Raw genomic sequence first — 26,392 nt, 5'->3', positions numbered from 1 at the left:
CTGAAAAAAAAAGGATGCTTTGGTAGAGCGACCATCATGGGAAAAAAATACAAGGCCAAACAGGTAAAGGAATCCTCCTTTCAAGAGCGTGATTCATACTAGAGTGGAACAAGTCAGCCGAACCATGGAAATTTCAAGAATATCCAAAATGAGCTGTAAAAATAACGAAAGAACGTCTATGACATCATCAAATTTTGTCCGTCCGCTTACAATAAATCTGCTCTCGATTAATGCATTTTTGTTAATTTTCTATACAGATCATTACTAAAACTTTATGTTTTAGGGTGTTTTTTGTGACGTGTACAGAGCAAACTTCCAGTCTGTATAGCGGCCAGAGCGTGAAACTGATGGTTCATATTCATATTCATATGAAAGCGTGAAGACACATCCATTCCTTCAAAATCCTTTCTGTTCGTAGAGCTTAGCCAACCCTTCGAAGCTCGATCTAAATACTATTTAAGAATCCAGTCCGTACCGCGAAGAAAACACTTCACTTCACCATTACAAGGATCGACTGGTTAACGCTGTTTAAGGAAATAATCGCTGTTTACACTGAGCATCAAACAAGGCTCATAAATGCAAAAATGCACAGTAACTTGGTTGTTAGGGCAGGTGGTACATATAGTTACCACTGATCTTTAAAAGGCTGTAAAATTCACAACTGAAACTAAGAATCCTTCCGACATCCGGTATGTCCTAGGACAATGGATCGTGAATACAATGAAAGCGAAATTCTGTTCTGCCTGAACTTAAAATCTTCACAGGATTGTAAAAACCCTTTCTTACTAGAAATGCAATTTAGGGGTGCTCAAAATAGCAGCATACTAACCTTCAACTTGTCTCGAGTATCAAGAAAGCCTTTTGACCGACGAGAGTAATATTGTACACAATTCTCATGGAAACCGTGTATTAATAAATAATATTTCACAATTTTATGACGAAAATTATTGTATGATGATACATAATTAATAATGAAACTTGGTATGGTCTGAGATGAAAACATATGACACTCTACCTTTCCGTACGTTGAGAAATACCAGTACAATGACTGCTTAAAATTTACTATACGCTGAATCTACTAAGATCTACATATTTAATATTTTTAGCATCTCTCTTTCAAAGGCACTAGCAGGGGGGAAAAAAATCCTAAAACCATAAAATCCGCCACTGAGCATTGTTTGAATATCCAAACTGTTGATACATTTCCTGCTAACAGCTGTTTGCTGACGTCACACCTGTTTTACCTTCTGCATGATAATAGTGGCAACATGTTACATCACCTCATTGACAGAGATGACTTACCTGATTTTAGCACTTAAGTGTTTTTTAACACATCAACTACGTGGAACAAAGTCTACCTCGAAAAGCTGACACAGAACCAAGTTTAAAAATTAAATGTTCTTACGAAACCACAATCACGTAGAGAAAAATCCGGCGATTGAACCACATATTAAGCTAGTTAATTCCAATCCACACCTTCAAATCATTGCCTTGCCGCTCAGACACTGGAACCGTGGGTTCAAATCCCGCTCGAGGTATGGGCGTTTTTGTCCTCGTCTGTCTGTGTTGTGTCATCGAGTGTGGGCAGAGAGAGGCCCAAGGAGTCTTGTCAAATGTGTAAACAGCTCGAGGAACACTCCATATTTTAGACGGCCAAGGTTATTGAAGGACCTTAGAGCCACGGAGGAATATTATAAGTTCATCATTATGGAGTTTTCTCCAGTGTCCTGTAACTTCCTCTCTCTCTCTCTCTCTCCCTCTCTCGTAGACACACATATTCCCCCCCAAAATTTGTTACGAAGTCTTCAACGATCTGCATTCCAAAATTATTTTTATACAGATTATTTTAATTTTCTGGTTTATTTCATACGAAGTGGGAATACAGCCGACATTAAAACTGAATATGATATTGGGCGCGGGTTCGAGTCCAAGAGATAAACAAGTATAATAAAAATTAATAATAAATCTGTCTTTACACAATCGACCTGTCGATTTCCGCAAGATGGCGGTGCATACAGAGTGAACTGGAAGGGATCAGAACAGCGCTGATAACCCCACGGCCACTAAAACCTCTTTACTTCTCACAAGCACGACCTTTGATGCCCCTTCCTCTAGCTAAATCAAAGCGCGATTTTCACTGACAGCAAAACAAGTTGGAGAGGTCAGGCTGACAGTTTCTCGATTACAAAATATGGGTCACCCAAACTGACAAGGTCGAATTCAGCTGCTCAACCAGACGAAAGAGTAAAGCACAACTTCAACTATCGAGAATCAATCACGTCGAATATTTAAAAGTATCTAACGTTTCGACAAACAATGCAGTTGCCATCTTCAGGGCGAATATGTAATTGTTGGGTGTTTTTGGATGCCTTATACGGGGCAGGCAATAAGTGGAGAAATGAATTTTCATGGTGCTGATTGGTGCAGCTGCCAAATCTTTTTCTGATGCCTGTCCTATATATAACTCCCAAAAATGCCCGACCATAAAACATTCTCACTGAAGATGGCAACTGCAATGTTAGCAGAAACGTTGGGTAATTTTGAACTTTCAACTCGGCTCATCCACAAAAGCCGAAATTTTACATTGAACTCCAAACACCCATAAAAATCACAGTTTTGTATGTTTTGGCGTCTTGATAGGATACCGGAAGATAAATATTCTGAAAAGCACAGTAGCAAGAAATTCACTCTTATCTCTGACATGAATGCAGGTTCGGTTTGTTATTATCGTTCCAATTTTTTATTATTTATCTACTGTTCTGTCTGACGACAGGTCCATATGAACAGGATCCTTCCATCCTTTTCTCGGACTGGGACCTGTTCATATACGTTCTTGGCAGATGATCCAGAAGTGGTTTGCCATTGCCTTCTTCTGTGTGTGAATGGAGTAATTGTTGGGATGCCACGGAGGAAAACTCCGTGTTGCCTAGACCACGGCCTTGCCCAACACAAGTTATAAATTCGGGCACCGCCGGGAATCGAACCCGAGACCCGAGGTTTACCACCGTGGCGGTGTTGTGTTATACTCCCAGGTAATGACAATTAGACGTAAAGAAAATGCCACGTGCAGACGTTTCTGGGACAGAACAGGTCACGCGTTTTACCATTCAAGTAATGATCATTATCACTTGCCACAGGAAGACAGCCTTCCATAAGCTTATTGCGTCCATTTTTCTAATAGTCTGTCGTGTCTACAAAGGACTATCAAATATATATATTCCCACACACAGCGCGCTGAAGTGTTATTGTCTTCTTTGTAATTCAATAAATGTATAATCACGAAGGCCCATAATGGCTCACGCGACTGTACAATTCAGCGTGTGGCACGAATTACAACTCTTTCGATCGTCAGGGACGGAGACCTTCTTCAGGGGCCAAGAGTACGTACGCTCAGCCTACAACTTAAGCCCATCTCTTTTTGTCTACCACGTTTCCTACAGTAACAATACTGTTAATTCATTACTGATAAAGGAGTGTATCAGGAAACCAGAGGGGACTGTTTATTATACGATAAACGATTACGCAACGCAAACTTTAATGTTATCATTTTGATAAGAATTTCATGGACAGCCTTTTTAAATATTATTTCAGTAACTCTCGAGCTTGCGTCATGAATTATCACTTGCTGCAGTAAACAACTGAAATATGCACGACGCGCGAAATGGTAGAGATTTTGCGACACTCTGTATATAATTCGATTCCAAATGGAATCTACTTTAGTAACAATCAGGGAGCAGTAGTCATAATCCTCACGAAAGCAGTTTCTGTATTCAGACAATTTACAAAACGCTGGGTGATATTACAACTCGTTATATACATTTAGTGATCTGAACAAATAGCAGAGGTTCTCAGATTGCGGGTTGAGACATAACGCTTGGCTGCAGCTGGCTAACGATGGTTTTATCTGATCGGTTCTTCTGTGTTCCACTGTTCCAGTACAAATGAACCACGACAGCAAATATACAGAAGATTTTATTTTTCAATTTCCTCAGTGTTAGCCGGACTAAAACGGCTAACACGGTTAACATGAACGCTCCTGTTGATAACAAATTGAATCAAGTTATACTTTCCCATTCAAATATCAGAGCATAACTTTCAGTTATGTTTTCCCACCTTAACCAGCTGATTGTTGGTTATTTAACAACGCTGTTTAAACTGCAGAGGTTAAGGCCTCTAATATGTCGATTGTATAACATCGGATAAAAATGATAAAAGATTATATAAGAAAGAAATTAATGAAGGCTTATTTCAAGGCACTATCCCAGCATTCGCCATTACAGAAAATTAATAACGAAATATATCGCTAAAAACAATGGTCGTTACAGGTTATAATTACTTCGAAATTCCCTGTCGTCTTCCAATACTTGAAAATCCTTACGGCTTTTAAATAATAAATTGTACGAATCACAGCAATAACTTGACAGAAGAATATTGTCTAAATAAAATGCCAGCATGGAAAGGGTTAATTATTACAACTAGTAACGGGGGCAGCCCATATTTGAGTCGCTTATAATTCGTAATGGGGGGAACTGAAGAAAACAGAGAACTTTCACTTGTACAAACAAGTTTCGAGCACAAATAAATGTAACGTCATAGTTCGTGTCTAGGAGATTACACAGCATTAATCAAATTGATTAATTGCACTGACAATGCAGCCATCTTTGCAAAAAAAAAAATAATTCTGCACTTTTTCCTGGTATGTTTCTGAAGGGCAAGACAGTATTATGAGACTACGAGTGTGGCCACAGTAACGTATGAAAGAATTTTAACAAAATTAGGTACGAAATAATGCCTATACAAGTCACACCAATGCCTGGAACTTAACCTCAGCGCCCCTAAGTCGCGTTTGTGACGTACGATTAAGGAAAGGGCGAGCTTGAACTTCACAGCCCTTGGGACACTCGTGCACCTGATTTCTGATTTTCTGCTAATAAAATAATTGCTTCTTAGGTTATTTAAAGACGCCGTTTCAACTACACAGATCACATAGGCCTAGAATTGATTGAAATGGGAAGAAGAATAAGACAAGGAATGACTTTAAGAAGACAGTCGTGGCCTATTTGCAGGTAAAATTACTGACAAGGATAATCGGTACTAGACTGCTTACAAATAATAAATAAATAATACCGTAAACGGACATACAAATGTTATATGAAGCGTATTTTGTACGTTGTATGTGGAATACGACCAAAGTATTCACATTGCAGGTGATTATTAATAAGAAAGGAAGGCCTCAATAATACGATGTCGCCCTTAACTGTGGCCATCTGTCGTGCTGACATAACGCACCAATGACTACGACTGTTTAGGATTTCTGAAGACACAGCATATTGGACGACTTTCGTAGTAAGTGGGATTCGTGGTGACAAGAACAAACCATAGGTAAAACTAGTTTTAAGATATCCGCTAAAACGTGCAAAATACTTGTGATGCAGTTAAACTCGATATTATAAACTACTTCAAAACGTCAGCTGTGATTTAAGAGATTATTCTGTTTCATTTCATGAGTATTATGTTGGTCATTGACCAACCGAGGCTGAATTAAAATCCTGTGTAATTCACTAGACAGAAGAAGGCAAGACAGTGGATAACGAACGAATCAGCCAATTAATTAAGCTTAAATGAAAACTAAAACCGCTTTTAAGTAGGCTATAAATATGTAAATCAGACTGTACTTAAGCAGGACAATTTCCAATGATTGATTTTGGTGCTAAATCTTCGAATTTTATTACCAGAGAGTCAGTAAACCCAGTGGAATGCTCCTTAGAAGATTATGATTACAAATTAAATAAAACTTTTAAAAATTGATGTATCAGAATTATTAAAAACTTACGTTCATGGTTACTACATCTATCAGTCAATAAGAAAACTGCACAATTCATCACAGCCGGCGCGGAACGACGGTGGCATAATGAGTTTTAAAAACAATTGAGAAATCGTAATACGAGAAAAAAAAATACTGCTATTGACCGAATGAAATTCGGCCAGCGGACTTCATGTTGTAGGTACAACCACACATTACAAACAAGATTCATTTTATTTGGATTCGATGTTGTTGTTGCTTGTTATTGCATTAAGAACTGTTGAGTCCCATCTGCAGAGCCAGTCACTGACAGACATAAATGGTGTCGAGACTGACACGCAGAGTCAACAACTGAAATGTATTACAAACATTTGCGATAGATACTTCGAGGCCGGATCTACTGTCGTAATATCAGTGTCTTGTGATAAACAATTACCATTTATGGGACGTCTACAAGTCTGTTCACCATCAGAAAAAGCCACAAGGCACGACCTAGAGGCCCAAAATACCAGCGCATGTGACGCCACATTCTTGTTACATCTCCACGAAACTCTGAAATGGCCGATTGTCATGGCACGAGGCACTGCAAATCAGCGTCATTATCCCAAGTGGCACAATTACATCCTCTGGACGTCTAGCACGGTCAGCAAACACATACAAGATCTTAAGTCATTTGGCAAAGCCTGGAATCCCAGAGGCCGATTCTTGGTTGTACTGAACACAATTCTTCCAAATCCTCAACAACAAGCTCGTGTCATCCTGAAAGAGCTGAAATACAGCAAGGTTACGAACGCGGTAATATTTGTTGCTGCCAGTAGAAAACAGCATACACGAGACATTTACTCTTGGTCCCCATACAATTCCAAAACAGGAAAATGCGGGCAGATACAAGCCGTGGTCCTCATGGACCAATGGGTTATGCACAAAGGCGGATACTTCGACAGAAATACCACTCTGTTCCCAACAGAAACCCCAAGAGACCTCGGGGGGTGTCCTCTGGCTGTGTCTACATTTCCCTTCCCGCCATTTACCATTCCTGGGCATGAAGAAAACATGGCGTACGAAGGCGGTTTTGAAATCCGTCTTCTGGAATTTGCAGCGAGGACAATGAACATGTCGATTGTGTACAGACATCCTCCTTCTGAACTGTGGGGTGAAAAGCTTGAAAATGGTTCCTGGACAGGGATATACAAGGAATTAATGTTGGACACGGCTGACATTGCATTTGCCGGTACTATACTGTCTCAGAACGAGACATTGGACATGGACTTCACTGTAAGTCACGGTCCTCTGGGCTTCATGTGGGTAGTGCCATGCGCTAAACCATTCCCTCGATGGAAAAGCATCACAAGAGTGTTCTCCCTGACAGCCTGGCTTCTCATCTTCATGACAATACTCCTTGCTGCCGGCATCTTGACATGCCTAGCGAAGTGTGGGGTCCACGAACTGACATTGTACAAGACTCTGTCTGGGTGTCTGTTCTGCACCTGGGCAGTGGTTCTGGGTGTATCACCAAGCTCAGCGCCCAGCTCTGTACCGGTGAGGTTCTTCTTCATCCTTTGGATGTGGTACAGCGTAGCGATCAACACTCTATTCCAGACATTCGTCACCAGCTATCTCGTTGATCCAGGACTTCAAAAACAGATACAAAGTATTGGCGACATTTTGCGGTCTGGAGTTCAGTATGGATTTCATCCAGATTTGAATGCAAGTCTGCAGGATGAATCGAACAAACACCTAATAGAAATAGTGACACACAGCGAGCCTTGTAACTTCGTTGAGGCTTGTACCCAGAGAGTTGCAAAACGTGGTGATTTCGTGACAATTAGTAACCATCACAGGGTTGAATATCTCAATACTTATAAGACCCTGGGTGACAATGGGGAAGCCCTTCTGTGTACTTTTGGTGATAAAGTCATTCTCAGTTTCAAAACTTTCTATCTACCTCAAGGAAGCCCGCTGCTGTACCGATTCAACCGTGCCATCAGTGTCGCAGTGCAAGCCGGGCTGGTAGAATACTGGTGGCAAAGTGAATTAGTCACCTCCAGGATTAAAGCTGCGTCAATTCGAAAAATTTCTCCTCTTGATAACTATTCCACATTCCTTTTGATATATCTTCAGCCAGCCTTCTATCTCCTCCTCCTTGGACACTGCTTCGCTTTTCTCGCATTTGTTGGCGAACTCTTCTTACATCAAATATCACAATTTAAGCTACATCACCAACTTCGTCAAGCTAATTCAAAGCCTTTTGAGTGAACCTGTTTCCATCCACTTGACTAACGATAAGGAAATTTCTGTATCACACTTTCAACATCAAGCTGAGAGACAGTTATGATTCAGGCAGGTTATCCTCGAAACTAACTCTGTTTAACTTGTTCCTGTACAACCAGAAACATGATTTCTTATTCATACTAATCTTTCATCTTCTTCCTGACCTTATATTTCCAATTCTATTGTTACACGTGGTATAACGTCCTCTATTGTAAGTCACAAGCAATTAAAATGTTTTGTTCTCACATCCATTTGGATTATTAAGTGGATATTAAAAGCCATAATCCAGCACCTTTGTTATTCACAACTTGAAGACATGCCATTAATAATGTCAAGTTGTTTTCAATGTGAACTTCTAAGGCGATTAAGTACTACTGACGTAAGCAGGACCCTAAATATTTTCAACGGTACGAGATCTTTGAAAAATATTAAACATATTTTAAAATAATATTTCTGTGGAATGTGAAATATCAAAGTAATTCAGCACAAATACATTTATTAACTTTTTGTCTGATGGCAATAACTAATGAAACGATTGAGCTACGCGTGAGAATTTTTTTTACATAAACGCTACACACTTCGACGCAGATTTTGAATGGAACATGAGAAGTGTATCATTCATAATACTTGTCAGGTCATATAAGCGTCTGACAGGACAGGCTCTAATTCATGTTAATAGAATAACAGTATTTGATATTGATCACAGTTTGGTTCGTGGGTTAGAATTGTATTGTATGGCCATTTGAAGTCAATGTAGATATAATAAATGGAATGGTACTTGACGTTATTACGAACACTGAAGTGGCGCAAAACACTGAAATTATAAATGGAAAATTTAATGTAACCGACATCTGCGCTGGTGAAAACTACGTGCCAAAATTTGTCATAAACTGCGTCATTATTAATTTACAGTCATTGGCAATACCGCCATTCAGACGAAAGGACTTTAAGGAAAGCAAATACCACTTTTTTCACGAGTTCTTGTTAAAATGTTCTTTGTACGATATGCATAAAATAAACATACAAAGTAGAAGTCACGTCTGCCCATCTGCGTCATGTTTCAACTCAGAAAAACCAAAGATCTTAAATCGGGAGTGAGGTCTACACTAAAATGAGTTGTTGGCTGTACGTACAGCCCCTGCCTTCCAACGTTTAAATAAAGCTCAAATTGATATGTATCAGTGTTTATATTTAATTTGTCAGTACGATGAATAATTGCAAATAAATAAAGTGTGTTGCTCTGGGTGGCATTCTATTACAGGCATCAATTTTGTGAAAATATGTCGCACAAAATAAATTAAGATGTAATTAGAAAAAGTGTGATGTCACATATTCAGTAAAACCACAAAAAGAAAAAAATTATATCAGACTTTAATTTGTGAACTGTCCATTATGTTTAGAAACAAAATGATTAATGCATGTTTGTGCTGCTTAATGTGACACTCTCTGCACCAATGAGATTTGTATATTCAATAAAACAACACCAAAACCAACGAGAGTTTGAAAAATCTGAGAAAACACATTATTTTCCTCATGTCTCCCTTATCAATCATGAATTTGATGGTACTGCCTTTGGCATGGTTAAAAAAATAAATAAAAACTTCAAATTACAAACATTTAGTATTCAGGATTTGAGATTTTCACGGTTGTGAGTCTGAAGATGGCCGTTTCAGAAGTCCTTGCTGCATCTATCATCGATCGCCCTGAAGATGGACGAAGCAAGGACCTCTGAACTTCTACCAGACTACACGGCGCAACAACCCAGAAGACGGCCATCTTCATTTAGTATGCAGTATTTACTATGCCATTCAAAGACAAAAATCCCTATTCTGCCAGGAATAACTTATTAGCAGAGGGTAATTTAAATGTTCCATGAAGGAACTGATGCACATAAAACTTTTGGTCTGAGTTTATTTGATGTTTGAGATCAACGTTAAGAAACTTCTCCTACCTCCATATCACCAGTTAAACTACCCGTGGCTTACCAACAGCAAAAATTAGATGTGACCGTGATTAAATGACAAAAGGTTCTTTAAATAAATTCCCGCATGGACAAGGTTAAATAAATATTTTACATAAAAATGTTTGCTTTGTTTACTATAGTAAAATTTATTTTAAACTTACAAAATAACCATAAAATAATATTTCACCTTCATAACAATTATTTAGACAATAAAAATGTCAGCACGGTGCCCAGTGTTATACATTCTCCATTACACCTCATAATAAACAAGAAAAATGCCCACTTGTACCCCCATACTGTTTCCACAAATACCACTCTACTCAAGTCATAAAAAAAGTCTTAAGAAATCGGTGTTTACGCTTTCTTACACATGATACGAAGATGCTGGATGGATGGAAGTGATTTTCTACACTTTAAAATAATTATTAGACTGAAGTTCAGACATTGTGCACCGATCTTTCTACCTTAGTATTTTGGATTGGGCCCAGTTCCTTACAATCGAACATTTTCTGGTCTTACTTCAGTAAATTACACATTACAGAAAGAGGTACTTGTGGGTTATCGGGACACATCACTTTAAAAATAGGTTAGGTTAGGTTGGGTTAGGTTAGGTTAATGTGTGTGGATAAATGACATATACTTGAAAGTTATTATATTTTATTTCAATAAATGACAACTAACCTAACCTAACCTATTTTTTAAGCGATGTGTCCCGATAACCCACAAGTACCCAGAAAGAAATAACAGTGCCCCAGGGGTAAAATGCATTGTTCTGTTGCTCAAACCAAATTAAATTTAACAAAATATAAAAATTATTATTATTAATGACCGGGCATTTATAAAATTAACACCGAGTGTTAATAATCAAATAGTTACCATCCCCTAATTCATACAAAAGTTAAAACAGTTAAAAAAAAAGGACAGACAAAAAACACGTGCTTGTGGAAGAATAGAAAACTGCGGACAAAGTTTTTTTTATAAGACAACTTCTCGATGGACGTGATCTATTGTAGATTATTTCATTACTTGTGAAAACAAATGTTTAATTTGTACTTTTATTAACCTGTTTACTGCTTGCATGATGTGCCCATGGCTTTACCACTACATCTGATGTAGAAACACGCCGAGTCACAATTTTCAGACACTTATTTCTGCGACTACTTCCGACTCATGAAATGAGAGATGACACATACAAAAACAGTTCTGGCAGTAGGTTCACAAAACGAATATTACTAATTTATATAATCTGACACTGAACATGGACAGTAGATGGATAAAGAATGGAGATCGAGGAATCAGAAGACATCGGTGACATTAAGAAACCAACAATTACATTCATTAAGTATTTTCTTCCATTTCTGCCTGACACACAGCATTAACAGTTGAAACCATAAGACAACAGTAAAATGACTATGAAGGGATGCGGAAGGAAACGGCTGTGGAGAATTGCATGGTCCTGTCCTGGCATTTGCCTGGAGGGACAAAGGAAAAGTATGAGGACCTGAGTCAGGGCAGATGGCTTCAGAAATCAAACTCCCCAAAACTTTCTAAACTAAGATTAGTGTAACAAGAATTGTTTGATAAACTTAGATTATTGATGATCATGTGAGCAGGACCATAGCTTGAGTGGTACAGTGACGATTTCATCAGAGATGGCTGAGGAGTACATGGACAGCCATGTAGATTGTGATGACATACCCCACACCGCATGCCAGGCCTCTACTGGGTTGTGGTAAGACGACAATTGCGTACACAAAAGTGTGCAATATTCTGGCAACCGTAAAGGCGCGGAAGAGGTTAATCGCCACAAACTGTGACGGGTCACTCAGCACGTAGAAGAAAGATACCGCGATAAATGGCAGGATATTCTCCAGGTCATTCAGATGGGCCCTGCAAACAAATTTGATACAGCTGATGCTGCGTATGTCCTCCCTTCGTGAAACTACCGACACTGCAATGTACCAGGTGGCATTCTAGCTTCAAAAATGTAAAGTCCCATGTTCGGTTGTTGGTACTAGAAACTGGAAATGACTACCAAGTTCATTTAATGGATTCCAACAATCCTTTCTTGAAAATTCAGGAGTAGAACCTTAAATTACACCACCATTGCTTCCATTTCCTCCCCAGTTCACAGTGATCCACTCATTAAATAAACCAACAAATCCACATGGGATGTATCCACCCCAAATCGTCTGGCGATGTGATATTAAAAGTAAAACAGACACAAACACCATTAGAGAAATACCAAAATAAATCTGAATTTACGTACCTCACTAGCCTTCATTTATTTGAGACAAAAATGTTTTCGAAAGGCAATCATACTGCAGTGTCAAAAAATTTTCTTTTTATATATTTTTTCTTTCTGTCTCATTTGTCACTTTCTTATTTATTAACTACAGTTTTTCTTAATTTAGTCAGACTTTATTTTATCACAAATTAATTTATTTCATTCGCTAAATAGAAAATGTTGCAAAATAAATGATACTTGTATTCTGTCACATACCAACTTCATGAGACATTTTAGGAAAATGAAAAGAATTCCATTTGTACTTCACTAAAAGCATGGGTTATAACTGACTAGCACAAACCAAAATAAAATTCACGTAGCAACATTTAATGTGGACAGACACTCATTAAAAAGTTTCATAAAAGTCCATTTCAGAGTTGAAACATACAGATGGCCAGACGTCAAAATTATGCATCGATTATTTTTTGTGTGAAGACTGCATACAATTCCAATCCTGCTGCTTGAGACTGAACTTTGTAATTTTACTGTCTGGGCAACATGGCTCACTATTAATATATTAAAACTAATAAATTATCCATAAAAATTATGGGAAAATCTAAATAAAAAGTGTAACAAAGCTGCATATAAAACTTAAAATCATTACTTACCTTTAATTAAAGAATATGATTTAATGCATACTGAACAAGTATTACCTTCTAACTCTCTCGACATCAGGATCATCAAACTTCACCTTCCCTTTTAACCTGCCACTGTCCTCTGGGTTGGCAAACACCTGCAAAGTAGAATGTATCACTAGGACGTGAAATATTATTTTCCACTGCTAGGGATACTAAGCCACTTTTGAAAACACATATTTTAAAATTAGTTTACTTGTTTATTTCCATTCTACTATGCCATGTATCTTCTGGAGAAATTCAACAGACATTAAAATAGTATTTAAAAAATAAAAACATCATCAGAATAACGGCATGTGTTAGAAGAATAATCTCTTGCAGAGATATATTTAATAAATGTAATATACTTCCCTTTTTGAGTGAATACTAACTCTCACTTACATGCACAGTATAAACACATGGCATAAATAAGATGTTATCTCTTTGGTTATCAGAAAGGTGCTGACTAAGCAGGGATCAAGCTATTCAGCACTCTTTCAGATAGCATTAAAAGTTAAAATCATCACCTATTTAAGCCAGCAATGAAAGATTATTTTTTACCTCACTACTTGCAGTAGACAGAATAATTTACTTCAAGTGAAAATGATTAAACATTTATGTAAATAGGTGTAACAACTATACAGTTATATGTGTATTGGTTTATAATTTGTACTAAATGTTAGTATTCACATTATATGTTCAAGTGTAATGCTTCACAGTTTGGCAGGATCTGTATGCTACTGGTCCTTAGCCCATTCTAACCTATCCTACCATGTTTTAATGGTGAAATTGGGTAAATATTATTTATAAATTTCGTTCCTACCTCAAAGAAAACATAAACTTGCTTTCTGTGTGTACAGAGTGCAGATGTAAAGTTCCATGCATTCTTAACCTTAGCATTAGACGTAGATGAAAGCCCAAATCTCAAATCATTTTATGCCCAAGGTTACAGCAACCAGTACCATCTGAGTATGAGCTTAGAACATAACCATGGTCACGTACCTTCTTCCTCATTCTCTGACGTGCTGTCAGAACTGACATGGCCAGCAGTTTGAGGATAAGTATTGTAGCATAGAAGACATAACCTGTAAACACTGGGTTGTTCCTGGACAGCAATTCCACTATCGTAGCCATGACCGTCCTTTCAGATCAAATCAACTCTCTCGAATCCTTACTGGATGTTTATCTAAATCGCCGACTCAGCATCCACGCTCGTGACCTTCACGACATTCAGGATTACCAACACCATCGTGACTCCACGGTTTTCATGCTTACTTAAACCTGGCCAATATGGCCATAATCGCTAAATATTAATTAACTACTTATACCATATCTTTCTCTTACAGCTTTTTATAGATCAGGCCGTTCAGCTTGTTCCAATTCAGTGTTATTTCTATATTCAATTATTTCATTTTTCGTTTTACACATTTGGCAGTTCTTCATGACGTGTAGGTCAGCCCATCATTAAGTGGCCTGAAATGGGAATCGAACTAATGATTCCAACCGTTTAAAACTATGCATTTTTTTAATTTAGTTATAATTCAGCTATTGATATTTTTGGTCCGGTGGAGGGCTTTGGTTAATTCGGTGATGAACCTTCGGGTTCCGTTAGCCATCTAATTAGATAGTTAGCTATTGACTTTGTATTAATTTGGTTGGAAACACAGTATTGTTATGCTAATCGAAAATCGTAAAAAAAATCCTTATCGATTCACATTATGTTTCTACTAAGTGAAAGGGAGAAACAAATTAAAATTTTACCTGAACTCGCATTTCTTCTTCCGCAATCAAGAGCCATGTTCTCAAGCGAGTGGTGGTACGTTTTAATAAAGATGATTCTCATTATGCTGTTTAAGTTCGCGAAAGAATTTTTTCTAGGATTCAAACATCTAAGTATACTACAATGTAAGTTGCGTGACCCATGTGATCCTGCTAACACAGAAAAGTGTGAGTTATCAATTTCAATGTACGAAGTTCAACCCATGTTACGGATATAACACGTAGTTCATTCAGCGGCTACGAGAGTGCGCTAAATGTACTTTAAGTTCAGAATGACCATACAAACTGTGCAGCAAAGGAGCGTATCACAGAAGACCAACAATTTGAGCAGAATCATCGCGCAAGATGCCATAAAACGTTAACCTCATCTCTTCTAAATGTTATATAAAAATTCCTGACAACATTTCGTCATCAAGTAAAACCTAGTTTTTGACTAATTCCATAATAACACCGCGTCTTTTGATCAGCCAATAATTAATGAAATACGGACTACTTTTTGGAAGTACGTAGTTGTAAATTATAGCAGTTTTTTTTCCCACAAAAGACAAGGCAGTCTTAAATTTTTTTTGTCCTGTATCTGTGTTGTATCAATTGTGTCATTGGAGAAATAAGCAATTAGGCTTATGTCCTTATTTATTAATTTATTTTATACTGAAAATATGTGTAACTTAATGTCTGTTATACAAAATTAATTTAAGCTAATATCAATAGTATTTCATCAGTCCGCTTTATTTAAAGAGTCATCACGCGATATTAACTCTACAAATCTGGCAGCCTCGTTTAAATTCTATTTCCTTGGTCAATGTAAACGCCAGATACTCTACGCCTATTTCCACTAAAACTAAAATTTCCATTTCTGGAAAGCTTAAATGGTAGCGACGACTGCAGATTTTGTAATGTCGAACGCAAATGATATTTTTTTTAACGAGATATCGCATTCGTGATTCGGATAATTTCTGTCTTTTTTTTTAGAAGAGAGCTTATTTTCAATGTAATAATGAAAAAATATATTTTCAGTGCTTTTTTCGTTGATATAAACTATACGTCATCTGTTTATGAATATTTAGATTTAATTAATGGTGATAATTATGCAAGAATATCCACAACAGAGATAGACACAAAGAAAATTAACCGAAATTGGGATTTTGAAGGGAAAAGGGAAGTTCTGAAGAACATTAGTGTACTGAATGGTTATTTAAAATAATATAAACTCTAAAAAATATAAATTGAGCTTTATAAAAGCCAGGTACCTTAAATTACAATCACATTGAGTCATATATTCACAGCTTTGGGAATGTTTGGGGGGGGGGGGGTTGCACAACATGTATGAAAACTATGACGATTAGGATAGACGTAAGCAATTTGTGCATTCATATAAAAATAAAGAAAAAAAATATATGAAAAACTTCCGTGTACACCTTTGAGCAAACAAACCCTTGGGATATGATGAGCAACTGACATCTTATGCAAGGAAAATAAGACAGAATACACAATATTGAGAAACTCCACACCTGAAGTTAATATTTTACGTATACGACATCGTAATATTAGTCTTTTGTGCCATTTATAACTCGTTTTAAAAAATACAAATCTTTCTCAAGTTTAAATTCTCCGTCATAGGCTGAATAAAGGCTAATAAAAAGCCAGCTAATCTAGAGACACGTTTTTCCTTGTTCAGGAACAATAAAAAAAGATTTATACACGAGATACAGAGAAAGCAAAAGTCTGCCTACGGTGTCACAACCAAAGTATCTCAGAAACACTGTCCTTTTCAATGAGATTTCCGGTTCTCACAGCAACGAGGTTAAAGCAGGTCCAGGAAGTACCAGTTTCAAAAATTTTGGACTTTTAGTACTAGAAAGTAATGAAGCAACGCACACGAATAACTCTGAGCTATGTCCTATCCCGGAATTAAAGCTGGAATGTAAATGTAAAAAACAAAACACCGTCTCTCATGGGACACTGAAAGCGCTCTCTGGAAATCAAGTATAATTTTATATTTTTCGGTGTTATTGCCCCTTCAAAACAAAGCAATAACTAAAAACAGCCTAGTTAATTCAAATTTCCTGATAGAATCATTGGTACCTGTGACTGTCCTGCGAAAAAATGTTAAGATGTGGCATATCGATATATCGATATATCGATAAATGTCTTTCTTTCTGTAGTCGAATGGATTTCTTTTCTGTGACATCCCCCCTTTCTACGTCTTACTTCCCACTGATAATCTAACAGATCACGAATCAGCAAAGCCTCTGATAATATACGTCAATAAATAACTTACTTGTAGATAAAAACTTCAAAATGGTATAACGTATAGGCCAGTAACAGGGCCTATCCGTTGTCGTGGTAACTACAGATATTCTTTGAAAAAAATATAAGATCTAAGGTCGAGCCATTTCTTCTCTTTCAAGTTTTTTTTTTAAAAAAAGTTTCTGACTAATTTCCCATTTCTCGTCTTTGTTCACGTATTATCAACAATATCGTCGATAATAAACGACCTTGATACAACGTCGTCGAATATTATAAACCTTGAATACGCAGAGAACTTAACGTGTGGACGTGTATACTAAATTACCGCTTGGAGTGTTAGCCACTTCGCTAGTTGCTAACTTCACACGAAAGCCTCAGCGTGTAGACCGCCGTTGGCATTTGTCACACTGGTTTGTGGGTTCTGCGGGGAAATCAGAATCATGCTCCGTTGAACTAAAGGAACTTGGTTCGAGTTGTTTGTAGTCGCTAGTGAATACGTCAATTTATACTGCTGGGCTGTCTTCATACATAAGCCATACCTGCAAATAAGAAATAACTGGGCAATGTTTCTGATAGTACAATGACAGCTTAAGGCTACGAGTTTGAAAAAGATTGTCTTCTGGGACGTTGCGACGTTTAGGGCGATCGCCCTGATGACGGAGGCAGTATGACCTCTGAAACGTTGGTAAACATCGTCCAGACTACACAGCGCAACAACCCAGAAGACAGAAATCTACATAACCTCAAATATTACATAAATATCTTGCATATGATGTTTAATAATAAAATTTCTTTTGTTATTTGGTAGAAAATCTGTTTGAATTGCAGTTCAAAGTCTTTAATATTGTGGTAATATTTGCGGTTACTTGTTTTCATTTTGTTTTTCTCTCTCTATTGTTAAAAATTCGTTTTAACGGAAACGAGAAATATGTTCGGTATTTTAAATTCAAATTTATTCCAAATATATTTCTGTACGTAATCGGCGACAACAATGAAAATCATTACGTATACTGACAAAGAGGGCAACTGAAAGCTGTTTTGCATATTTTATTGACACTAATTCGTCCATTCCACTGTTCTGGAGTCAGTAATATTTCACAAAAGGAGTTTTATTATTTCATACAATTCACACAGTCGTGTGACGATTATGGGGACAATTCATTACCAGTTGCAAAGAACCTAACCTAAAAATAAATTTACTCATCAGCTGTCATATTTATGGTTATGAATAGTTAAATCATATTCCTGGAAAATTATTTCATGCTATAACAATTCATAAAAGTGGCACAAATTACGTATTGTTTCAGGACGGACTATAGACTATTTGGGATTTTATACGAGACTCGTGACAAGGATTTTACAAAACAGAATCCTGTTTATGGGCGATAACACGAGGTAGATATGGGCTTTATTACCGACGTTTCGAGAATTCTTGTTGACTTACGAAGTTTGTTACTGACGTAGCATAAAATTTAACACTTTCTACATGAAACATTTACAAATTCTGCTCAAATAATAGCTTATTGATGTTAATCATGAAACATCAGTCAATAAAACGACAGAATAACAAGTCGGTGGCCACGGTTTGGTTTATAATAGTTGAGTTGGGACATTTTTTAGGATTTTCTTGAAACCCTAGGAAGCCTCTATTAAAATCGCTGTCTGTAATAACAATTCAAGAATGACTGAACGGATAATATTAAAGTATGAATAATAATAATGCAAAGTAAGATAGGACTGGTTACTTTTGAGTTTAATTTTCGTGGTATATAAATGAGTGCTGAGGGATATTACGCGAGAATTGTTGGGTTAAAATTGTTCCAGCAATGTCTGAGACCGCCTTTATAGTCACCTGGCAAGGAGCAGGAAGAGATCCTTCCGGTACTGCGCTGTAAGTATCGCGTACAGATACGGATTTGCACACGAGTTGAGGGGGTAAAAGAAAACTAGCAGGATCTTCGAGCGAGTGACGTCAATGAGAGGATATCCGGCTACAGCCGTCAGCCCAAAAAACGCGATGGGCGCCCAACATGCGAAGTCGGTGAAGACGAGGAGCGCCATCTTTTTGGCGACTGTCATCTCGCCGGTTGTGGTGGTGGCCCCGGAGCGACCCGGACTGCCACACCTCCGGGTGTCGCGACCCAGCGACAGGTAGATTTGGGCGTAGCATATGCAGATCACCACAAATGCTAGGCCGTTCATCACCAGCAGGGCGATTAGATACGCCACATCCTTCACATCTCTCGTCTCCATTGGCAGACAGATGCTGCCAACACAATAACAATTTAGTCACAACTGAGAGGGAAATTTGGTTTTAAAAAATAAACGCTCTACAGAATGCGTCTCAAAGAAGAATCTTGTTTTAAGTACAGCCAGACATAGAAGTGTTGCCAATTTTATCATAATTTACCCACAAGTAAAAAAAACAAACACTTAGTTGTAGGATAAACAATGTAAAAAGTGCTTCTTAAACAACTCTGTCGAAAGTGTGTCTGAAAATTTAAAAATAAAGCAGAAATTTACTTACAGACGCATGTCCGATTTCGGTCATTGGTAAATTTTACGACACTTTATCAACTGTTTTGGAAAGCACGTGGAAGAAAACTAAAATGGCGTCATTTTAAAAACATCGCAATATTGTGCTGGAGAGACTGAAGATAAACTACGAAAATCTCTGGAAAAAAAACAGGGAATTTTCGAATACGCGTAAATATTTTGATACGAAATAGGTACATTTTAAAAAGGACAGATGGGTTTATTTTAGAACTGGGTAACCTTTTCCTGCCAATATTACCAACTTTACCTGGTAGTAGAATAACTACTGATGCCAAATAGAGGGAGTGACGCCATCGTGATGGAGTACATCCATCCTCCAGCCATAATCTGTGCCGCTGTTCGTAGTCTTAGCCGTTTGTTCAGGTACATGGCGTAAGTGATTGCGAACCATCGCTCCAGAGTCAGAATAGACAATGTGTAGATGGACAATTGACTAGCAAAAATCGTGAGGAACCCGGCAACACGGCAGCCGGCCCCTGTAAAAACACGAACATGTGGTGGAGATGACATGGACCGTGATGACAAAATGGGATGCTGTATACGGAAACACAGCGAGACACATTCAGGCGATAATGTGGACTGCACTGAAAGGAGATGCTGAAGATTAAAGGCAGAGGAAGGCGAGAAAGAAAGGAGACAAGAAGTTAAATATAAATTTTGGTCGGTTGCTTTACATTCACAAAATATGACCCCGAAGAAAAGTTTCGTATTTTTTCGAAAATCTGTTACCGTCCACAATGTCAACACGGTATAGTAAGTGGCGCTAGTGTCGCTGTCAAGTCAGAAGTTCGCACAGTCTCCATGAATATATTACTGGTTGTCTCGGGTTCGATTCCCGGCGGTGCCCGAATTTATAACTTGTGTTGGGCAAGGCCGTGGTCTAGGCAACACGGAGTTTTCCTCCGTGGCATCCCAACAATTACTCCATTCACACACAGAAGAAGGCAATGGCAAACCACTTCTGGATCATCTGCCAAGAACGTATATGAACAGGTCCCAGTCCGAGAAAAGGATGGAAGGATCCTGTTCATATGGACCTGTCGTCAGACAGAACACTAAATAAAATAAATAATAATAATGAAACGGAAATGTAGGAAGGTTAGGTAACATTTAAGGGCATAAAGTGTAATGAAATCTCGTACCTGGGTTCACGGGTACAGACACACATACTTTCTTATAAAACAATGAAGGTAGATTACGTGGAAGAATGTTGATGTACGTAAGAGGAGAAGGGAGATAATACGAGTGCAAGAACAGTGAGCACACTTACCGATCTGCCAGCCGTAGGCGAAATTGAAATAGACGCCGCTGGAGTGGACGTCCATGACAGCTAGTATCAGCAAGTAAGCTCCCATACAGAGATCAGCAAAGGCGAGATGGCACATGAGGAATTTGGGCACTGTGAGATCGAACACGTTGCTAAGCAACACGAGAAGCACGGCCAGGTTACCCACGACGGCCGTTACCACGACAAACCACACGCTGACACGCAACCACGTGAAGCCCATGATATCCTCGCAGGGGTTCAGCGCGTTCGGCTCAGGCGAACACTTCACGTGTATCGAACTAGAAAAATAAAAGGGATACTCAGGTGCATAACCGGAGGATTAAGGACGATCAAGACGACAGCCTTCCGGGTTATTACGTCACGCATCGATGTTTCGCAGTTGTACTGCCACCATCATGACGTTAATCTACGTTAATTTCATGTGTGTTTGTATGTAAGGAATATAAGCCCTGATTATACATTGATTTTTAAGCGTTATTTCATCTTTGACGTGGACCACGACAATAAATAATAAGATTTTTTTATGGAGAGCGACGGTCGTGGGGGGTGGGGGAATGATTACCATAGAAATTACCTGGTGGAGAGGTTCCCGCATATCGCTTGTAACTTCCTTGCCACGTCTGCTGTGGTCTGATGAAAAGTTCCGTGGTCGAGGGTTGGACCGTCATTTCCAGCATTCAACTTTATTGGCTCCGCGTTGCTATGCCAGTGCTCGCCGTCTGGAGGGTCCTGGTCGGACTGGACCCCACCGTCCACCAGGGGTTGGTAGCCTTCCGCTGATATCGGCCCGAAGCTACGGCCGTCCTCATAAGTAGGATCCCATAAGTCGCTGTACGACAGAGTTGGAACGTAGTCAGGTGAAGAGGAGATTAAGTCGGGAACTGCGCCAATCCACACGGTGTGTGTCGTGGACCGCTTATTTCGTTGTCTTGTTTCGTCGTAGTCTTTGGGACATTTTTCACGCACCTTAGCGAGATAAGCCTGTAACAAAAACACTTGAATCTGTTCACTGTCAATAAATGAAGAGACGTCATCATCAGTCCTTACGCAAAAAAATAGGACCTCTGAAACGTCCGTGAACTTCTAACAAAAATGCATAATTTTTTGAAAGTCTACTTCCACACAAAATTTCAGAGTGCTGCACTAAGTGGTTCTTTTCAAGGCATCAGCTCTGAAGATAGAGGCAGTATATTACTCCGAAACGTTGATATCTTCCTACAAGTATACATGACGTTGCAACATCGGTACTTGGAACCAACTTTCAAACATCGTTAAACTTTTTTTTTTTTCATTTGTAGTGTTCTGTCTGACGACAGGTCCATATGAACAGGATCCTTCCATCCTTTTCTCGGACTGGGACCTGTTCATATACGTTCTTGGCAGATGATCCAGAAGTGGTTTGCCATTGCCTTCTTCTGTGTGTGAATGGAGTAATTGTTGGGATGCCACGGAGAAACCGGGGAAGCCCCCGGAGGAAAACTCCGTGTTGTCTAGACCACGGCCTTGCCCAACACAAGTTATAAATTCGGGCACCGCCGGGAATCGAACCCGAGACCCCAGGATTACAAGGCCAGCGTTCTAAATTATGCTGTGTTGAGAAGTTGAACATCGACGCCAACTTAGAACATGCACTGACCTGGTGCAGCGCATGTCTGGTGGGATCATGACGTGCAGGAAACTTGAATGCACAGCAGTGAAATGAATACGTGAGCCAGGCCTCCTTCAGATGCTACAACAAATCACAAATCGAGAGAAATTAAGAAAATATTCACTAGTTAATGAAATCTAAAACTCTGTCCACTGAACATGGCTGTCTTCTGGGATGTTTCACCGCGTGGTCCGACAGATACTGAGCGATGTTTCATAGACGTCTACTGCCTCCATCATCAGGGTAATGATGACGGATGAAATAAGTTCATCTGAAACATCGGTCAATATCTGCCAGACTACAGGATGCTACATCCCGAAAGAGAGCCATCTTCATACTCGTCCATGTGAGAACTGTTTAAAAATTTAATTTGCACGATTCCATGGAAACTTATAAACCAAATTTTCATGAGACTACAAATGCATGGACTGTCTTTGTTACAAATGGGAGACCCTGGTGTCAAGTGATAATATAACTTAGCAAAGACAGTTTTATTTCAAGATTATTTATCTCATTTAGAGCCTGATAACATCTGTAGGTGTAGGTAGACAAATTTTTCGTGTTATTTGTAACTAACTATTTTATTCTAAACCTTTACGAACTAAAGACGAATTCGGCCGACAACTTGCAGTGTTCACCTCCCCCATACAAATTTTTAAATAAAAATATTTAGGCAATTTCACAGGTATAAAATGCAAATGGCTGGATATGAATCGAATTGAAATTTCCGGATCGCTTAATTTGACCTCATTGTTTCCACTAAATTTTCATCAGCAAAATATTATTTTGTATGTCGAAATGAGAACTGACTGTCTTACGGCATCATCGTTTCGACATGCTTTTAAATCCATCCGTTTGATAAATGGTAATGAAAAATTCGTCAAGATATGCGAAGTGGACTGTTCTGTGACTCTGTCAGAAATTCGTCTAAGCAAACCGAGTACACAGAACCATCATACGTGCACAACACGACATCCGTTCTGCTGGGCGACGTCTCCAGAAATCGAAGCAGAAAATATTTCCTTCAGTTATTGATCCCCCCCCCCCCCCAACAATATTTAATAAGTTAAAACTTCAGTCATCTGTGTGGTCCAGATGGTGAAACAGCCAACTTTCTTAATCTAGTGAGGAAAAACTTCTAATATTTCTGATTCAAAATAATATGAGGCAGAAAACAAACTTTAGGGGGAAGCTGCCATATGTCAAGAACACTCTGTCCTCATTTTCTACCAATACTTTAACAAAATCTGTTGTGCCTCAAGCCACTGTAGATGAGGTTAAGGTCCCTGCGATGACTTCAAGCAACCAGAGCGACTGCTTGTGGCAGATTCCACAAGCAGAAACGAAGTTTTAAAAGCGCGTGGCTACCTTGTCCCCCTTTTAATCAATTTTCTTACTGTTATTATTATATTTTAATCTCGAGAATCACCCGATAACTACGTCGGGTTTGCGGCAACTGATACTGACCTTGAAGGTGTAGACAGACGGGATGACTTTGAGGGACTCTGTGTCCTGTATCCTAAGGACATCAAGACCCTCCAGTCCTCCGGTTGGCAAACGAGTGATTGCAGTTTCTGAGAGGTCCCTGCGGGAAATGAACCTAGTTACGGTACATTTTTCTTCAGTTACTTCAATATACTTGCCTAGACTAGACGATACGTTTATTAATCATGATTTTCTATGTCAATATGATTTTTTTTAGTCTGATCTACTGACATCATCGTTAAATAAACAGCAAACAAATAAGCAACTTGTGCAAGATACGTACAGGTCTATAAGACTTTTCAGGCCGTGAAATGCTTCACTGGAAAGTATACTTAAGTCTCGATTTCCTTTAAGACTCCTGAAAAGATATAAACAGATACAAATATTGCCTTGCTGAAGCTCGTTCATATGATCGTTTACTACTTTTTTTTTTACATAGTGCAACTTCTGATTTGCATTTCAGTGTCTGCTTTTGATACGGCGTTCTGTCAGTCAAAATCTTATATCGCAGATTTATGAACACGTCATCAACAACATAGAGCTCCTCAACAGGAACGAATAGTTCGTCACTGCGGGGGGCATTTTGAAACCACAAACGACGCCTTGAAAACATCGTAATGGGATTACAATATAACATCTGGTGTGCAGGAAATGATAACAATGAAAGTTTACGTTTCAAGGTTAGGTTAGGTTAGGTTAGGTTAGGTTCGTTTAACATGTTGGTATTCGGTAATATAAATTGTAGTTAGATCTATTTTAAATACACTAACCAATCATGTACAGAGGAATGTACTTAATATGTTAAATATTTTGACAGAAAACTCAATTACCTTAAAGTCATTATACGTAATCTTTTTTCATTCTATTATTATAATATATATGTAACTTCCCAGTTCCACAGGTAATCAAGGAAAATCACAGAAAGGTCCATTACCGTGTTCAAAAAGCCTGAAATTGGATCTTATCCTATACACTTTTGACAATTTTTAAAAAATACAATAATAGCAATGAGACCTAATCAGATTTTTTCCAACAGACTGTGCTGATATTTTTTTTCTTAAATGTCTGCTACAGCAAAAAATTCATATTTTAATACATTTATTTTGTACTGAGTTTTCTCTGAACATTTCCTTTAAACTAAATAGTTAGGTACTTACAGCCGCGAGGTAAAATTAATCAAACTTTGCAAGAACGTTAATCTGTAAAGCTTTTATACGAAATGTAATAACGTTATATTAAAATTCGGATGATTGAAATGCATACAACTTCACAGAATATGCCGCAAGCAGCAAGTAATATCGTAGTTTACCACCGATCGTGGCGAAGTTGTCATATGAGGGAATGCGACGTCTGATTTGTACTCACAATTTAGCAATTTCCGAGCCGTTGAATGCCCACCCATCCACCGACCGTATGGCATTGTAGTTGAGGATCCTACAATGAAAGAACCAAGACGTCTACGTTATTAAAGTCACATCATCTTTCTTGGGTTCAAATATTACCCCAAGCGTCGTGTTCTCAAAAACACTCATCACTTGTCCTTCCTTTAATGTGAGAGATAATTAATTTTGTTTATTCTAATCTTTACGTTATAAAATCACGGAAAACAAAATTCTTAACTCTACGGTGAGCAAACATCCCCAAAATTTAATATTCTCAAAATTTAGTAATGAATGTGATCTTTATTCGTTCCGAAATATCTTAATTTGGCCACGTATTAGGTTGTAACCAAGGGAACTGACAGCATTTGTGGAATCACACTTGCTAAAATCACATCGTACAGTTTGTAATTACTGAGGTTAAATACTTTCGGATATTGTGGAAGGCGCGAGAGCGGAGAATCTGGGTTATTTACGTCTTGGCACAAAAAATACTTACAGTTGATAAGCCTTGACCCGGATAGAATTTGGCTTGATTTCTCGAATCCTGTTGCCTTCCAAGTCACTGAAACACAGAGCATTGTGCTAATACTTTCCTATAAGGAAGAATAGTTTAAAGATGAAAGTTTATAACAAGCATCAGAGATCTTAAAGATAGTATAGAATTATATTAAATTTCCTAAACACATCTTATAATAAAATAAGTATTATGTAATTTGAAATGTATAATTCATATCTGAAATATTTTTACGCTGTGTATATTTTAACAGTGTAAAAGAATTAAAAGTCCTCCTCTCGGTACACAACGGGTGGATCTGAATATAAATTAAGTTTCAATACATCGCGACGATCTCATACGCCAGATCTAATGAAAGAACGTCCATAATTTTGAGCTGGAGACACGAAGACATACGACAGACAGCGAAGAGTTTATGGGAAAGGTTTCACATCTTTTCGTGCGTCCTATAAGCTTCGTCTGTTTGAATCTGCGGTAACTGAGGAACGTAAATGAAAAGTGCGAACAAAAATTTAAACTCCGTTGCCATGGTAATAAGCTGCAGTATGACAA

At 38.2% G+C, this 26,392-nt stretch overlaps 3 protein-coding genes across 5 annotated transcripts in view; 1 reads left to right on the top strand and 2 right to left on the bottom strand.

The window, feature by feature from the left end:
* Positions 1 to 6,373: 6,373 nt before the first annotated feature.
* LOC110839846 (glutamate receptor-like) lies at positions 6,374 to 8,059 on the top strand. Its single transcript, XM_022084383.2, has one exon. It carries the CDS (start codon positions 6,374 to 6,376, stop codon positions 8,057 to 8,059), a length of 1,686 nt encoding a protein of 561 aa, XP_021940075.2.
* Positions 8,060 to 10,158: 2,099 nt separating this feature from the next.
* Positions 10,159 to 14,177, bottom strand: Mgstl (Microsomal glutathione S-transferase-like). The gene is made up of 3 exons (XM_087352645.1): positions 13,941 to 14,177; positions 12,978 to 13,057; positions 10,159 to 11,927 (listed from the first exon to the last, which is right to left on the bottom strand). Exons 1-3 carry the CDS (start codon positions 14,070 to 14,072, stop codon positions 11,684 to 11,686), a joined length of 456 nt encoding a protein of 151 aa, XP_087208771.1. The 5' UTR covers positions 14,073 to 14,177; the 3' UTR covers positions 10,159 to 11,683.
* A 1,757-nt stretch (positions 14,178 to 15,934) lies between these two features.
* Positions 15,935 to 26,392, bottom strand: part of LOC110840456 (follicle-stimulating hormone receptor) — a 59,928-nt gene continuing 49,470 nt past the window's right edge. For all 3 annotated transcript variants that reach the window (XM_087352639.1, XM_087352641.1, XM_087352640.1), the window contains 10 exons: positions 25,823 to 25,888; positions 25,310 to 25,378; positions 24,228 to 24,302; positions 23,927 to 24,044; positions 22,448 to 22,540; positions 21,386 to 21,792; positions 20,794 to 21,089; positions 19,771 to 19,999; positions 18,820 to 19,233; positions 15,935 to 17,506 (listed from right to left, as the gene is read on the bottom strand). In XM_087352639.1, coding sequence (XP_087208765.1) covers positions 17,329 to 17,506; positions 18,820 to 19,233; positions 19,771 to 19,999; positions 20,794 to 21,089; positions 21,386 to 21,792; positions 22,448 to 22,540; positions 23,927 to 24,044; positions 24,228 to 24,302; positions 25,310 to 25,378; positions 25,823 to 25,888 — 1,945 coding nt within the window. In that variant the 3' untranslated portion in view covers positions 15,935 to 17,328. The remainder of the gene's footprint in view (positions 17,507 to 18,819; positions 19,234 to 19,770; positions 20,000 to 20,793; positions 21,090 to 21,385; positions 21,793 to 22,447; positions 22,541 to 23,926; positions 24,045 to 24,227; positions 24,303 to 25,309; positions 25,379 to 25,822; positions 25,889 to 26,392) is intronic.

The sequence above is a fragment of the Zootermopsis nevadensis genome, unplaced genomic scaffold, assembly GCF_977971745.1.
Source record: "Zootermopsis nevadensis isolate Lab colony 2312 unplaced genomic scaffold, Znev_1.0 Znev_ptg000021l, whole genome shotgun sequence".
Classification (NCBI taxonomy): Eukaryota; Metazoa; Arthropoda; class Insecta; order Blattodea; family Termopsidae; genus Zootermopsis; species Zootermopsis nevadensis.
The sequence above is the reverse complement of the archived record's forward strand: the minus strand, read 5'-3'. Positions and strand labels throughout refer to the sequence as shown.

Coding starts and splice junctions, on each gene's coding strand:
- Mgstl (XM_087352645.1), bottom strand. CDS start 14,072: ATGGCTACGATAGTGGAATTGCTGTCCAGGAACAACCCAGTGTTTACA. Junction 13,058..13,940: donor GTCAGAGAATGAGGAAGAAG/GTACGTGACCAT, acceptor TCTACTTTGCAG/GTGTTTGCCAACCCAGAGGA. Junction 11,928..12,977: donor GATGTCGAGAGAGTTAGAAG/GTAATACTTGTT, acceptor ATTTGTTTGCAG/GGCCCATCTGAATGACCTGG.
- LOC110839846 (XM_022084383.2), top strand. CDS start 6,374: ATGGCACGAGGCACTGCAAATCAGCGTCATTATCCCAAGTGGCACAAT.